This window comes from Leptodactylus fuscus, chromosome 1 (genome assembly GCF_031893055.1).
Source record: "Leptodactylus fuscus isolate aLepFus1 chromosome 1, aLepFus1.hap2, whole genome shotgun sequence".
Lineage (NCBI taxonomy): Eukaryota > Metazoa > Chordata > Amphibia > Anura > Leptodactylidae > Leptodactylus > Leptodactylus fuscus.
The window spans coordinates 29,492,307-29,508,918 of NC_134265.1; the positions used below are offsets into that span (position 1 = coordinate 29,492,307).

Genomic DNA, 16,612 nt, shown 5'->3' on the forward strand with positions numbered 1-16,612 from the left:
TCTTTGAAGGCCTCTTTTTTTTCCTGTAAACTCTATGTTGATGCCTTTTCCTACTTTTGTCTCATCTGACCAGAGAACATTCTACCAAAACGTTTTTGGCTTTCTCAGATAAGTTTTGGCAAACTCCAGCCTGGCTTTTTTATGTCTCTGGGTAAGAAGTGGGGTCTTCCTGGGTCTCCTACCATACAGTCCCTTCTCATTCAGACGCTGACGGATAGTACGGGGTGACACTGTTGTACCCTCGGACTGCAGGGCAGCTTGAACTTGTTTGGATGTTAGTCGAGGTTCTTTATCCACCATCCGCACAATCTTGCGTTGAAATCTCTCGTCAATTTTTCTTTTCCGTCCACATCTAGGGAGGTTAGCCACAGTGCCATGGGCTTTACACTTCTTGATGACACTGCGCACGGTAGACACAGGAACATTCAGGTCTTTGGAGATGGACTTGTAGCCTTGAGATTGCTCATGCTTCCTCACAATTTTGCATCTCAAGTCCTCAGACAGTTCTTTGGTCTTCTTTCTCTTCTCCATGCACAATGTGGTACACACAAGGACACAGGACAGAGGTTGAGTCAACTTTAATCCATTTCAACTGGCTGCAAGTGTGATTTAGTTATTGCCACCACCTGTTAGGTGCCTCAGGTAAGTAACAGGTGCTGTTAGTTACACAAATTAGAGAAGCATCACATGATTTTTCAAACAGTGCCAATACTTTTGCCCACCCCCTTTTTTATGTTTGGTGTGGAATTATATCTAATTTGGCTTTTTGACAATTCTTTTTGTGGTTTTCCATTGAAGACAAATTAAATGAAGATAATAATACCAAAGAATTTGTGATTGCAATCATTTTCTGGAAGACAATGAGTATTATCTGACAGAATTGCAGGGGTGCCAATACTTTTGGCTAACACTGTATTACTATACATCTCCCCTATATGATAATTGCCCACAGACATACAGGTGACTTGTATAGTAACGTGATTGGTGTACAGGTGATGTGTATAGTAACCTAAGACAAGCCATTTGCCACCAGTGACTATCAATGCGCTGCCTATTAGGGCCTTGCAGGCTGCTGGTCACGTGCTCCTCCCATGTCTCTGTTGTAGAACCACAACCCCCAGCATGCCTAGTCAGCAGCAGAGGTAACCGCATGCTGGGGGTTGTAGTTCCAGAAAGCGGTCACTATGATACTACATCCTATTATTGTGAATATCCCCCCCCCCCCAATACTGTTGTCAGACTTTCCCGCCAGGTTAGCGGTGGTCATGACGTCACTTCCTGTGCGGGGGCCGCCGGGAAGCCGAGTCGCCCGTCCTCTCCCCACAGCCATCCATAGACGCTAGGAGGAGGCCGCGGGCAGCCAGTCTCACTAGTGGCGGTGAGTACCGGGCCGGGGATAGGCAGGGCGGCTTCCGCCGGTCACGGCAGTCGGGTTCTTCTCATCACACGGGCCGGAGAGAAAGCCGCAGCATGTGAGGGGGAGATTTTTAATGCGCGTTTTGATGACGTAATAACGACTGGCGCCGACACTGTGCAGGATGGAGTGTACGGGCGGGCGAAGTGACTGCAAACGGCAGGGGAGCGGTCACTGACCTAAGCGGCGTGTGCAGGAGACGGGACGGACCCATGCGGCCGCTAATCCGCGGGTGTCCCCGGCTTGATTTGGGGGACCGGGAGGAGGGCGGTAAAGCTAGGCCTTCCGGTTGATAGATCGCGGCTTTGATTGGTTGAGAGCGCAGCGTGAAGTGCGGCAGAGAGCCAATAGGAAGGGAGAGGGAGGTGTATTGGACGTCACGTGCTCGGAATGAACCCGGGCTGTGTGGGGACTACCGGGCTGTACTGAGGGACTAGCACTGAGCAGTTACAATGGCCACTAGGCACCGCTTTCATTTTCTATAAGCAACTCCAGCGTCATAACTATCATATCCTGTGCAAGTTATTGGCGTATAAAATGAGACCTGGATGGTCTGTTCTGGGGCAACCCCATAAAAGGGGCGTTCTGGGGTTAAAATATCAATGATGGGTCCAGCACCTGGCCCACCCGCCGATCAGCTGGTTTCAGAGACTACAGATTTCATGCACTGTACTTACTACTGGTATCGCAGCTCATCCCCAATCTATTGAACGGGACTGAGCCGCAACCAGCCGTGTGACCGCTGAACGTGACACGTTTTAAATAGCTGATCTGTGGTGGTCCTGGGTGTCAGATCTGATATTGATGGTCCTAAGGATCAAAGTACTTTAAATGAGTTATGTCACAAAAAGTATCCTCTATGCTTAGGATAGATCCTGGATTGTGGGGGTCTGAGCGCCGAGACCCCACGAATCCCATGAATGGAGTTTTCCTCTGCGGATTTTCTGCCCCTATTATACCTGTATGGAAACCGCCAGCGTATCCCTGGGTATAATTAACATGCTGCGATTTGCAAAAACCTCATTTCCGCTGCGGATTTTTTTCTGCAGCGTCTGGATGGGATTAGTCAGAATGCAGGTCCTGTAAAATTCAGCGTTTTTTGCAACCTGGGGCGCCGGTCTTAAAGAGGACCTTCTGCCCCCTCTGGCACCCGCAATATTAAATACCACTAGAAAGCTGACAGGGGGTTGAATTCTGCGCACGGTCAGCTTTCCCGATGTGCAGTAGATATCAGTGCCGTTAGGTTCGGCACCAATAGCTCAATGACATCGGTAGGGCCAGGAGGGCAGTCTTTATAGCCCAATGTTATCACCTGATGGTGGGGAACGCCCCCCTGGAGTATATGTACATCGTCTTGCAATGTAATGAGGGCTTGCTCCATCATCCAGCAAAGATGCTGAGCTGTAAGACCCGTCCCTTGACAGTTTCAGCTACCAGTATTATTAATGGTACCCATGTCTCTGTAACAGGGGAACTTAATAGATTGAACGTGTGCTATGGACAGCTTCGTAACAGTAGATGACCTACCAAGTAATAGGGGACTTGTAAGATCCTGCTTAATATTCTGTACATTAAATATAGGCTTGTGCGATGGCAGCCTCCGGAGGATTGTCAGTCATAATACAAATGCGTTGACCATGGATCGACCCATCCCGTCATTAATCCCTATGTTATGAGTGCAGGTCAGTAGACCCCCAGTCTGGTTAATGTGGGCACAAAAAATAATCCCGTAATATACTCAACTGAAACATAACGGTTAGCAATCCAAACACAGACTCGATGGTAGGAAGGATGAGTGTCTGATCACTGGAGCCCTGCAATCATAAAAAAGAGGACTGCAGCTTCCCCTGAGAATGGAGCAGTGGTGCACAGGACTGGCCACCGCTCCATTCGCTTCGATGGGACCGCAACCGCATAGAAGCGAATGGAGTGGTGGCCAGGCCTGTGCACCACTGCTCCATTCTTTGGGGAAGTTGCAGCCCCCTTTTATTATGACTGCTGGGGGTCAGAGCACCAATGATCAGACACTAATCCTCCTTACTATGGAACTTTGGATTGCTATTTGTTAGAAAGTTTCAGTTGAGCATATTAGGGGTTCACTTTTGCACCCACATTACAGATGAGTGGCTTAGCCAGATTGTGGGTCTTCTGACCTGCATTCATAACACAGATCTGTGACGTAGCAAGGTGAATAGACTTAATCAATGTGGATCCGACTTACACGCAGATGGCGCATAAATGTCTTCATTGGGACATTCCCCTTAATGACATGGTCACATGACCTTTGCAAAAACTTACACAAAGGCAAAGCATCAATACGTTGGAATAGTGTTTGGCATTTCCCTGACCTCGCAAATAAACCTTATAGAAAATCTGCACCTTTTAGTCTTGTGGATTTTAATACAGATGTGGCAGTAGATTTCATTTTGAGACACCGTTGTCCTGTATGTTTTTGGTTTTCTCCTAGACCCTTATGTGCGTTACTTTGCGACTTAGTTACTTGTCTCTATTCTTCAGACTAGCTGTTTAGGTATGGAAGCGGAGGAGACGATGGGCTGCATTCAGGAATTTCCAGACCATTATAAAGTCATGATGGACAGGTTAAATGAGCAGCGGGAACTTGACCAGTTCACAGACATCACTTTGATCGTAGATGGTAAGTGTCGAATATTCTCTGTCATTTTCCAGTTAGAAAACTTTCTCCTAAAGATCTGACAAATACCTTGAAAACCGATCCAGAGTACCATCCGTGCAAATTGTATTTTTATACTTCTTGCAATAGCACACCCTATTGCTCAAAGTGTATAAATCTGTGCATGTTCTAGTAAGGCTCTCTTAGTCATTCATTCCCAGTCCAATACAGTACAGCATCTGCTATATTCTCAGTGAAAGAAGCAGGGATGTCATTTAGGCTGGACATGGACTATCCCCCCACGTCATAGAAAGTCCAATATGAACAGCAGCATTTATAACAGTAAAAGGTGGATGTCCTCTAGTAAGGCTGTGTTAGTACAGTACAGTTTCTGCTGTATCCTCAGTGAAAGAAGTAGCTATATGATTTAGGCTGGACATAGACTTTTACCTATTTCTTAGCAAGTTCAGCATGGACAGCAGCATAAGGCTCTTAGTCTTCCATATCCCGTACAATACAATGCAACTGTGGCAGAGAAATCATTTAGGCAGGACATAGACTTTCCCCCGCTTTTAGGTGGCAGCACAGATCGGTACGTTGTGAACACCAGCAGGTGCCTTTGCAATATTCCAAGTTTCCCTGTGTTAAAGGCTGTCCTTTGAATAGGCCATCAGTATCTGGTGGGGGTCTGAACCTCAGCACTCATACCCATCGGTTATTTGAAGGAGTTGCGGCACGCATGTGCAACGTAGGGTCCATTCACACGGAGTTTTCTGACGCGGAATTTGTGTCAGAATCCGTACGGAAAAAAAGCCTCCCACTGACTTCAATGGGTTCCTTTTTCCGCACTGATTCTGATGCAAATTCTGCGCCAGAAAACTGCATGTGAATGGACCCTTACAGTCTCCTCCTTGATTGTATTGCTTCATGTACCTGCACAGCATCAGCTTACTAGTGGCTGTACAGGGTATTGCAGCTTTGACCCATTCAAGTGAATAGTAAGGCCAGCAACAATGTGAACCCAGAAAACCCCTCGTAATGAATGGTAATTTTGTTTTAGATAGATAATTATTTTTTTTTTCCGGGGGAGGGAATTTGGATTGCCTTTATGGTAACTGAGCACATTGCGCAGCATGTTTGAACGCTTGACATAATACAATAAATGGGCGAGGGATGTGGAGGGTACAGGGAGTAGGCCTAATACAGTCAATTATGACAGCAAAGTGGGGAGTGCAACACAATTGAGGGGGGGGGGGGTTATAGCAAAGTCAGGGGAAGCAAGGTAGAGGTATGGTAATTCCTGGACAATACAGCACTGCATTATAAACAGCAAAAACAAAAATGTGGGGGTAGAGATTGGGAGTGAGGGGAGTGCACAATACATTCAATACAGCAGAACAGTGCAATATAGCTGCAACAAAATGGGGGTTGGGGAGTGCATGGCATAATACGTGTGAAAGCGAAGGTATTCTAGTAATGTTTCCCTTGCTTTATTTTCAGGACACCAGTTCAAAGCCCACAAAGCCGTCCTTGCAGCCTGCAGCCATTTTTTCTACAAATTCTTTCAGGACTTTACGGAAGAGCCCTTGGTGGAAATAGAAGGTATTTGCCATACAGGGATATTCTCATCTTAAAAGTGATGGATTATTACTAGGATATGCAGTTGCTTTTTGGCAGTTGAGGTTCTGTCCATTGAGACCCCCACCGGGCCTGACTGTGTATTAATCCCTGCATAGAAAAACCCAACTGTGCAAGGAAAAGCGTTCTAGTTAAGAGGGATGGCCTCGGTCCTGGGACATCGCTGTACAGGGAGAACTTCTAGGAAGATTAAGGCCAGGTTCACAAGGGGTTTTTTTGGTCCGGAACCTGAGTTGGAGGCCGCCTCAGGTTCCGGACCAAAATACGGGTAGCTGCAACTGGATGCTGGAACAGTGCACTGGCATCCAGTCATGCACTCCACTCTGGACTAGGTCCAAATGAATGAGCCTAGTCGGGAGGGAGAGTCTTCAGGCCGATTCGCCTGAAGAATGAGCATGTCGCTTCTTTTTTCAAGAAGCCGGAACAAACTGCTCCTGGAATAAAGAACTGACCGGGTCCCATTGGTTTCAATGAGAGTCGTCTTTTTGGTCAGGATTTTGAGGCGGATACGGCTTCAAAATTCTGACCGAAATACCCCATGTGAACTTACCTTTAAGCATTGCCATGTACTGATTCACTGGTATGACTTTGTGTCCATTGCTTCACAGGTGAATATTTTTTCTCCTTTTTTTTTTCTCCCGAACACAGGAGTGAGTAATGTCGCCTTTCGCCATCTAATAGAATTCACATACACTGCAAAATTGATGCTACAAGGGGAAGAGGAGGCCAGCGACATCTATAAAGCGGCCGAGTACCTCCAGATGCATGAGGCCATCAAAGCCCTTGAGTTTAGGTATTACATTGTGGTTATTTCAGTATAGAGGTTTATAGATGGCTATAGTGTGTGTGTTTGTTTTTTATTGCACCTAGTATCAAGACAACAGGAGAGAAACTTGCCCCGCACTGTTTTTCAGGAATGTGCTGAACATTGGAGTTAAAGGTCCCATCTGTGTCATTTTATTATTTTTAGATAGAGCTGCTTGTGGGGCCATACAAACCAGTACTCTCCTCTCGGCGCCTCCTTATCCAAGGCCGGCAGCTCTGTTTGTCTGTATAAAGGCCCCGGCTGAAATCACCGGTGTTGTCCCGTTTGTGAGAGGGGACTGCTGCAACCAATCGCAATGCTCAGTGGTGATCTCTTTACAAACAGCATGTGACTGCTGTGATGTGTCATTCGTGAAGGGATGACTGCTGAGGCCTGGGATTGACTACAGCGGTTGCCTGATACAGACTAAGGCCTTGTTCACATCAGTGTTCGTATTCCGTCCGGGGAAGTCTGCATGAGGACCCCACCACCTCCCAACAGAATACCGAACACAACTGCAAGCGCTGTGCAGTAAAAGCACATGGACACCATAGACTATAATGGGCTCTGTGTGCTTGCCGCCAGATCTCTGTGGGGATCATGTGGACAGGAAAGTACTTCACTATCTACTTTCCTGTCCGCATGATTCATGCGAGCAGCGCGCGGCAAGCACACAGACCCTATTATAGTCTATGGAGTCGGTGTGCTTTTACTGCACAGCGCTTGCAATTGCGTTCGGTAGGTCCCATGTAGACTCCCCCCATACGGAATCCAGACTCAGATGTAAACCAAGTGTAGACCAGATGTAAACCAGAGCTGCCAGTCCTGAACACGGAGGCCAAAGGAGTTTTGAGTACTGGTTTATGTATATGGCCATTTAACAGCAGAAGTAAAAAAGAACAAAAAACAAAACAACCCTTTAACCACCGCCTATAGACTATTTACGTCCAGAAAGTGGCTTCCTTGTTCTGACAGAACGTGTTGGTACGTCCTGTCAGAACACAGTAGCTACGCGAGATTGTGCAACTGCTGATACTGGGAGCCGGCTGTAACTTCAGCCGGAGCTCCCAGAGAGATGGCAGAGAAGGTTTATTCCCTTCCCTGCCTTCTCGATTGCTGTGTATACAGCACTCAATGAGTGCTGTATACACGGCTATGGGTGCCACCATGATGGACATGCCCTCTGACCCAGCGGTCACGTGATCCGCTGGTGTCAGTGTCTTACAAGAGCTGCTGGGTCCGATCGCGTTTTTAACCCCTGAGATGCCGGCGGTCAAACATGACCACCGGCATCTCTGGGGTTTCGCTAAATACTGGTGCCGATCGGGGGGTGCCGGTGTTGGTAGTGGGCAGCCCGGGGTCTGATCAGTGACCCCGGGTCCGCCCCATGCCGTACCTGGTTGATCCTGCCAGGAATGGAAGCTGTCAGCCCCGTGCGTCTGCACAGGGCTGAGAGCTTCCTGTACACTGCAATACACGTGTAACACATGTATTGCAGATACATCTAGTGAAGCAGTGATCAGCAGATGCAAAAATAATTGTTTTTTTTTTTTCCCCTAAATTGAATTTTATTCTGCACCTGAAGTACAATGTGTTACGAAAAAACTCTCAAAATCACTTTGGTAAGTTAAAGCATTCCAAAGTTATTGCCACATAAAGTGACACTTGTCAGTTTTGAAAAATCGAGCTTGGTCAGGAAGTCAAAAAGTGCCATCGGCGAGAAGGGGTTAAATGGATCCTATCATTGAAATCACATTTTTTTTCTCGAACACACGTAGGAATAGCCTTAAGAAAGACTAGTCTTCTCCTACCTTTAGATTTCTTCTCCACGCTGCTGTTCGGTTGAAATCCCGATTTTCATCGGTATGCAAATGATTTCTCTCTCAGCACTGGGGCGTCCCCATTACTGTGAGAGAACTCTCCAGCGCCGCCTCCATCTTCTTCAGGAACGGCCTCTCTGCGTTTCTTCTTCTGGAGCTGGGTTCAAACTTCTAGGCCATGGGCAGAGCCAACTGTGCATGCCCACAGGCCGCAAGAAAATGGCCGCTTACATCAGCTTACTGTGTAAGCGGCCATTTTTCTTGTGACCACGGGCATGCACCGTCTGCTCTGCCTGAAGCTTAGAAGATTGAAACATAGCACGAAGACGCGCAGAGGCATAAGTCGTTCCAGAAGAAGATGGAGGCGTCGCTGGAGAGTTCTCTCGCAGTTTTGGGGACACTGTTTGAGCGCTAGGGCCCGCCCCCAGTGCTGCGAGAGAACTCATTTGCATACAGACGAAAACCGTGATTTCTACCAAATGGCTGCGCAGAGAAGACATCTAAAGGTAGGAGAAGAATAGACTTTCTTAAGGCTATTCCTACATGTGATCGAGAAGAAAGAAAAAAAAAAAGTGATTTTAATGATCCCTTTAAAAAGTAATACTATGCAGCTATGTCTTCAGCAAGGCTAAGTTCACACTCCTGTCTCTAACATTAGAGGGAATGATGGTGGATGCAGACAGAATGTGCACCCTCTGCATCCTTCCTTCGTTGAGCTTTTTTCAGTCAGTGTGCATCTTACCTTGTTCACCTTCCTAGAGCACTTACTGAACCTGTCTACATCTTTGCTAGGAACAAAGAGACCATAGTGATCGAACAAAAGCCACAAGAAGACCCTATTAAAAAATGGAAGATTTCGGACACCACCAACGTCATCACAGAGACAATGCCAACCTCCGAGGGCGAACCGGTAGAGATCGAAGTGGAAATAACCGAAGGAACAATAGAACTAGAGGACAACGTGGAGACTCTGGAAGCCGTAACGTCCCCCGAACAGACGGTGAAATACATTCAGAGTACGGGCACATCGGACGACTCGGCCCTTGCACTTTTAGCGGACATTACCAGCAAATACCGCCAAGGCGAAAGGAAAAGGCAACTGCAAGAAGACAACGCCAACGAAAGCGATGCTGCGGGCAAACAGGTAGAAGGCATTGAAATAATGGAAGTTCATCTGTCACATGTCAACAACATGTTCCATTGTCAGAAATGTAACCGCTCATTTAAATTGTTTTACCATTTAAAGGAACACATGAAATCACACACCGCCGACAATTTTAAGTGTGAAATATGCAATAAAAGTTACGTGCGCGAGATCGCATGGAAGCAACACCTCACCTGTTATCACCTAGAAGAAAGCAGCGCCAGCAAGAGGCCGAGACCGGGCAAAAAAATCCACGTTTGTCAGTACTGCGATAAACAGTTTGATCATTTTGGACATTTTAAAGAACACCTAAGGAAGCATACAGGTAATATTGCCTATCTGGGAAGATGCGATCTGGTGGCCAGCAGGGGGCAGCAACTGCTGCAGAATTGGATGTTACAGCAGAGCGATACTTTTTTGCATTGGTATTATGTGGCTTTCATATACAGTGTGCCATTTGACCTGCTTTATGACCTTGGTCGGGTACAGACGGACAGGGCACAAACTGGGCAAGCAAAAACTGCACCTGTTAAAAATTTGGGGCAGTTGTCATGCCTGGTTAGCGGTGTAATACATAATGGCTGATGTGCCGCAACCTCACACAAATGAGGGATCCTTCCCAACCCACTTGGGATAATTGCTGTGTGAGGTTTCCTTATAAGGATCCATTCACACGGAGGAAGTTGGCGCTGAATCTGGCATGGACTCCACATCAGAATCCGCGCTGAAAAATAGCCTCCCATTGACTTCAATGGGTTCCACATGGAAAACGGAAGTCAATGGGAGGCTTTTTTTCAGCGCGGAGTCCGAGCCTCCATGTGAATGCCCCCTTACACTCAACATCGTGTGGCCATTGGCTGCTCTGGGTTTTGTGTGCATGCGTCATGTGTGATACCACCATTACACACAAAACCACTTAGTAATAAACAATTAAAGGGAATAATTCGCTGCAAGGCCTGAGACTTGCCAAAACGGGCCTCTACTAGAAGTGAATGGAAGCGACGGACACAATAGTAGTGAAGCTGCGCTCCGCTCTTTCCTTGGCTCATACTCTCTTCTATGGGAATTTTGGAAACGTCGTAGAGCAGCAACACTCCAGTTATTTCCATCATGACAATGACTTGCCGAGCTGGGAATACCCTTTAAGGCTGAGGCCCCACGGTACGGAAACGCTGCTTTTTTTGTTGTTGTTGTTGCAGTATTTTGAGCCAAAGCCAAGAATGGCTATAAATGGAATCGGACCTATATAGGACGCTCTTATACTTCTAGCTTCTGCTCAATCCACTCCTGGCTTTGGCTCAAAATAACCACAGCAAAATCTGCATTTCCGTAAAGTGGGGCCTCAGCCTTAACCGGTTGTTGTTGGTCAACAGACCACTACGGAAAAAAAAATCGAAAATTATCAGTAAATTGTGTCTCAATGATAGATTTAAAAAAAAAAAAAAAAAAAAGCTTGTCTCACAAAAAACTAGCCCTTCTACAGCTCCGCTGATGGGAGAAATAGAAAGTTCTGACTCAAAGGATATAAGGGTGAGAACCGAAAATATAGAAATGCTTACTTAAGGCCCAAAATAGGCAGAGGATATCAGTATGGGATCTTTGGGGGTCTGATCAGCTGTGGCCACAGGCTCTGGGTGTCAGTAGTGGATGGGGGAGTATTTACAGCACCGCTCCTATCCAAGTAATAGGGGCAACACAGCAGCCCAATGCACTGTATAGGGCTCGTTCACATGGGCACAGGGGGGGTGGATTATGGCGCGTAATCCACGTCATAATCCGCCCCCTCACAATGGTGGGCTATGGAGACAGCCAGGCTACTTTTTTCCGTGAGCAAGCTGCCCTTTCTTCAGGCGGATTCCACGGCTTCCGTCTGGCGACAGCAACCTCCATGGTTGGCCCATTCATTTGAGCCTGCTCCAGAGGGGGAAGCTGCAACAGTTGTGGCAGGCGGGTTTTGACCCGAGAGTGCCGCTGCTCCCCTGCCTAAGTCCGCCCCCCGTGTGAACTAGCCCTTAGGGTTCTTTCCAAGGAGTTGCAGCACTGCCCCTATTACTAGTAACTGCTGGAACAGCTGATCTGAGCGGGGTCCAGGTTTACATCACATACAGAGACCTGTCCTGTGTGTATAAAATTGATTGGGACCCAGAAAACCCCTTTATGCGGTTATGATATAATCTACCGCTACTCCCTGTGATCTCACCAGGAGACTCCTAGGGATCTAGAAATCCCACTGTGGACTGCTGACTTGTTTTTGTTGGTTGTTTTTTTTTGTCCAGATAGGAATGCCCTGTGTATGTCGCCATGTTGCCCCTTGCAGTTGTGCCGTTACCAGATATCAGTCTATAGAGCCCTGACCTTCCGCTGGGTTCAGATATTATCTATGTATTAGTTCAGCATACTGTAATGGGCATGCAGGAAAATATCCCTCTTATTATTCATGGTTTATACGACTTGACCTATTCTGAAGCTATGGGGGACATCGGTCTCTTTGTGGTCGTTTTCAATCCACATAAAGATGGAGGAAGCCTAAAAGTTTCCTTTTACAAAAATGGGTTGGTTTTTTTCTTTAAATTCTGTCTGTATCCCGTCTATGACTTTACATTGTAGGAAGTATTTTTTATTTTATTTTTATTTATTTTTTTTTTACAAAAAATGTTGTTCTGTTCTAGGTGAAAAACCTTTTGAGTGTCCAAACTGTCACGAGCATTTTGCTAGGAACAGCACCCTGAAATGTCATCTAACAGCCTGCCAGTACGGGGTTGGTGCAAAGAAAGGAAGGAAGAAATTGTATGAATGTCAGGTACGTGCACAGTGCAAGTCTTAAAGGGATTGTGTCATTAGAAAACGTCTGACTTCTAGTTTTTTGTTTTGTTTTTTTTTTAAATTAAAGAGCCTGAAAATCCCAATGACCTCCATCATGTGATCGGTGCTGTCATCCCGAGCAGTTTGGTGTTTTGTTTATACAAATCTGTTCAGCTATTCCAAAGATATAAGCCCTTTTAGTGTTGATGCAGATGAGCGTCTAAATAGCCAAGTGGGTGGTAACTCTGGTTTATCTGGGGGCAGAATTTGTGTGTCTTGTATGTCATACAGTGTTACCGCCCACTTGACTAGTAGACCTTAATTTACCTCACCATTAAAAGGGCTTATACCTTTGGAATGGCTGAACAGATTTGGATAAACCAAAAAGGTCCAGGGTAACAGCATTCATAAGAATGAATGCAAGCGGCCGGCACACAGACTTTGCCGGCCACTTAACCCCCTGCGTGCAGGCTGCGTCCATTCATTCCTATGGGTGCATGCTATTCGAAACAGGAGTTTGGAATAGTACTCGCTCATCTCTGTTTACACTCACCGGCCACTTTATTAGGTACACCTGTCCAACTGCTCGTTAACACTTAATTTCTAATCAGCCAATCACATGGTGGCAATTCAGTGCATTTAGGCATGTAGACATGGTCAAGACAATCTCCTGCAGTTCAAACCGAGCATCAGTATGAGGAAGAAAGGTGATTTGAGTGCCTTTGAACGTGGCATGGTTGTTGGTGCCAGAATGGCTGGTCTGAGTATTTCAGAAACTGCTGATCTACTGGGATTTTCACGCACAACCATCTCTAGGTTTTACAGAGAATGGTCCGAAAAAGAAAAAACCTCCAATGAGCGGCAGTTCTGTGGGTGGAAATGCGTTGTTGATGCCAGAGGTCAGAGGAGAATGGCCAAACTGGTTCGAGCTGATAGAAAGGCAACAGTGACTCAAATAGCCACCCGTTACAACCAAGGTAGCCAGAAGAGCATCTCTGAACGCCGCACAGTACGTCGAACTTTGAGGCAGATGGGCTACAGCAGCAGAAGACCACACCGGGTGCCACTCCTTTCAGCTAAGAACAGGAAACTGAGGCTACAATTTGCACAAGCTCATCGAAATTGGACAATTGAAGATTGGAAAAACGTTGCCTGGTCTGATGAGTCTCGATTTCTGCTGCGACATTCGGATGGTAGGGTCAGAATTTGGCATCAACAACATGAAAGCATGGATCCATCCTGCCTTGTATCAACGGTTCAGACTGGTGGTGGTGGTGTCATGGTGTGGGGAATATTTTCTTGGCACTCTTTGGGCCCCTTGGTACCAATTGAGCATCGTTGCAATGCCAAAGCCTACCTGAGTATTGTTGCAGACCATGTCCATCCCTTTATGACCACAATGTACCCAACATCTGATGGCTACTTTCAGCAGGATAATACAATGCCATGTCATAAAGCTGGAATCATCTCAGACTGGTTTCTTGAACATGACAATGAGTTCACTGTACTCCAATGGCCTCCACAGTCACCAGATCTCAATCCAATAGAGGAGCATCTTTGGGATGTGGTGGAACGGGAGATTCGCATCATGGATGTGCAGCCGACAAATCTGCGGCAACTGTGTGATGCCATCATGTCAATATGGACCAAAATCTCTGAGGAATGCTTCCAGCACCTTGTTGAATCTATGCCACGAAGAATTGAGGCAGTTCTGAAGGCAAAAGGGGGTCCAACCCGTTACTAGCATGGTGTACCTAATAAAGTGGCCGGTGAGTGTATATCTCTTAGGCCTTCCTGTGAATGGTATGTGTCACTCTATGCTGCTCTGGTAGCACTAAGGAATGCCACAGTTTGTTTTTTCCTCTATGTGATTCCCACAAGGCCTAAGTCCTATAGATGTGCAATGCCACCCACAGAAAACCTTTTTGTTAATTTGTTGGTTAAAAAGAAAAAAACAACCTCTGCTCATTCCAGACTGTTCCAGTAGGCAGTCCTAGTCAGTGACCACCTTTGGCTGACAATCCTAGGCCCTCCAGTGGGCAGTGCTGGTCTATCACTTTGTTTTAATTTAGAGGGGACCTTTCACCACCTCCCCCCAACTCCAGCTCATTGCAGACATTAAAAGGTGCCAATCCACTGATTCTCGCACATTTGGAATTTTTTTCTCTAGCCCCCACCATTCCTGAGTAATCATTGGTGTTAGTCTCGGCACAATTATGTTCTCTGTGTTGGGTTGGCGGTGCTAGACTACAGCAGAAAGACAGGGACCGCCCACCCAAGATCACAGAACATAATTGTGCTGAGATTAACAGCAATGATTGCTCCGGAACGGTGGGGACTGGAGAAAAAATTCCAATTGTGCAAGAATCAGTGGAGTGACGCCAATTGAAGGATGTAAAGATTTGGAATTGGTGAAGGGTCCCATTTAATCATTTATTGGCCCCAGCGATCTGCCCTATATGTAAATGACTCCACTCCCTAAGGATATGTATATAGCTAAGAGACGTGTATTGTGACTCGAGCCATGTTTGCTTTGTTATGATGCCTGTAGACATGAACCTTCTATGTATAACTTTTCTATATGTCTTGTCACTAGGTCTGTGATAGTGTCTTTAATTGCTGGGACCAGTTTAAAGACCACCTAGTTCTTCATACAGGTGAGAAGCCCAACCACTGCACGCTGTGTGACATGTGGTTCATGCAAGGCTGCGAGCTGAGGAAACACCTGCGCGACACTCACAACATCGCAGAGAGAATAGTGACTGAGGTTGTCCTTCCGTCGGAACAAACCGAAGCAGAGGCCGTGTCGTCCATGGCATTCGTCGAGCAGGTGGAACAAGTCCACATGGTGCCCGTAGATCAAGTCATACAAGTTCAAGTCGATCCACCTCAACTAACAGTCGGTCACTTGCACCAAGATCTTCTAGAGGTGAACCAAGTGAAGGGTGCGCACATACTGGATCTTCAGACACAGGTACATATGGGTCACATAGAAGTAGAGCATCTTCAGATAGACCCTGGAACTGAGGTTCACGTGGAGGAAGTACACGTGGAACACGTCAACCAGATACATATGGAGGAGGTGGAGGCGCAACTTCTGGACGACTCCAATATTCAACACATTGAACAAACTATTGAGGAGCAACCCTGCCAAGCAGAGGTAGCCGAACTTCACCAAATTGTCCACACGGGGTCTGAGAACATACAGATAAGACAGATGGAGGTGGCACATATAGAAGCGACAGTGGAATAGGACATCGTGGCATCAGGCTGACTTGTGCTCAGCGGACATTTTTACAGCATTTAAAGGGATTGTCTCTCCTAAGGGAAGCATGGCTTTTTTTTCCTTCCAGAAACTGTGCCGCATCTGTCCTCAGGTTGTAGGTGGTATTGCAGGTCAGCTCCAATACCATAGACGGCAGTACAGTTTAAGGAAGAAAGCGGCCATGTTTTTCTAATTCTGGACAGCCCCTGTAATGGGAGATGTTTTCCCCCATTAACCAGTTCTCAAGCGCCCTGCCGTTTGCACCTAGAAAAGGGAATGATGGTTATTACCCAAACTCTTGCTTCTAAGCATCAGAAAAATGTATCGTCTGCCTACAATGGCCTGCATTGGTCAGGAATGTGTGACCGTAACTTAAAGGGGTTTCCCTGTCTTAGGCAGTTATGACATATCCACAGGGTATATCAGACTATGTCCGAGCTGGGACCTGCCCTGTCTACATAACAGGGGTCCCGTCTGGTGACATGGTGTCCGAGTACCAAAAACATTTGTCTTCTCCATTGTCTGGGGGCCCTGACACCAGGCAGATTAGGACAGCTGACCCCTATTCTAGACATGGGGGACGTATCGCAGAGGTGGCAACAACTCCTATCAGACCTCTATGGTGTTCTGTGGATATATCAGAAATGTCCAACATGGAAATACCAATTTAAAGGAAAACTCCAGTCAATCGTCTCCCATAGCTCTTATAATGTATTTCTCACCTTGACATGATAAAGGTTGTATTCTCTGTTTGTTTCTATGTTGGGACTGTTAATAAATTTACTGCCTTTTTTTTTTTGACACAAGTGTGTTATGATCCACCCTCTCTATAGGCAGTAGGCCAAGATGGCAGTGACCCAACCAAAAATGTAACAAAATACTATATGTAATGTAATGCACTGCTGTCAGGGGCCCAGTCCGAAAAAAAATAGGTCCATCCTCACTTGGTGGTCGTACAAGCCTCAAGTATTCTGCTATGTCTCATCTTCCTGTAGTGACCCATCGAATATGGAAATGGGTCTGGTCATTCTTCTGGAAGGGGATTCATGTTGTTCCCCCCCACATTGCCACAAGTACATAATGGAGAACTCT

General features: G+C 46.5%; 2 protein-coding genes across 3 annotated transcripts in view; one reads left to right on the forward strand and one right to left on the reverse strand.

The window, feature by feature from the left end:
- SELENOP (selenoprotein P) overlaps positions 1–16,612 on the reverse strand; it is a 91,336-nt gene that overhangs the window by 61,015 nt on the left and 13,709 nt on the right. The window lies entirely within an intron of this gene.
- Positions 1,307–16,284, forward strand: ZNF131 (zinc finger protein 131). 2 transcript variants are annotated; one of them, XM_075268990.1, is made up of 8 exons: positions 1,307–1,378; positions 3,932–4,070; positions 5,547–5,648; positions 6,333–6,477; positions 9,102–9,453; positions 9,556–9,778; positions 12,123–12,253; positions 14,852–16,284. In XM_075268990.1, exons 2-8 carry the CDS (start codon positions 3,947–3,949, stop codon positions 15,506–15,508), a joined length of 1,734 nt encoding a protein of 577 aa, XP_075125091.1. In that variant the 5' UTR covers positions 1,307–1,378; positions 3,932–3,946; the 3' UTR covers positions 15,509–16,284. The 2 variants fall into 2 exon arrangements, with proteins under 2 accessions (XP_075125091.1, XP_075125081.1); XM_075268980.1 differs by having other exon boundaries at positions 9,102–9,778.

Coding starts and splice junctions, on each gene's coding strand:
- ZNF131 (XM_075268980.1), top strand. CDS start 3,947: ATGGAAGCGGAGGAGACGATGGGCTGCATTCAGGAATTTCCAGACCAT. Junction 5,649..6,332: donor GCCCTTGGTGGAAATAGAAG/GTATTTGCCATA, acceptor TCCCGAACACAG/GAGTGAGTAATGTCGCCTTT. Junction 9,779..12,122: donor ACACCTAAGGAAGCATACAG/GTAATATTGCCT, acceptor GTTCTGTTCTAG/GTGAAAAACCTTTTGAGTGT.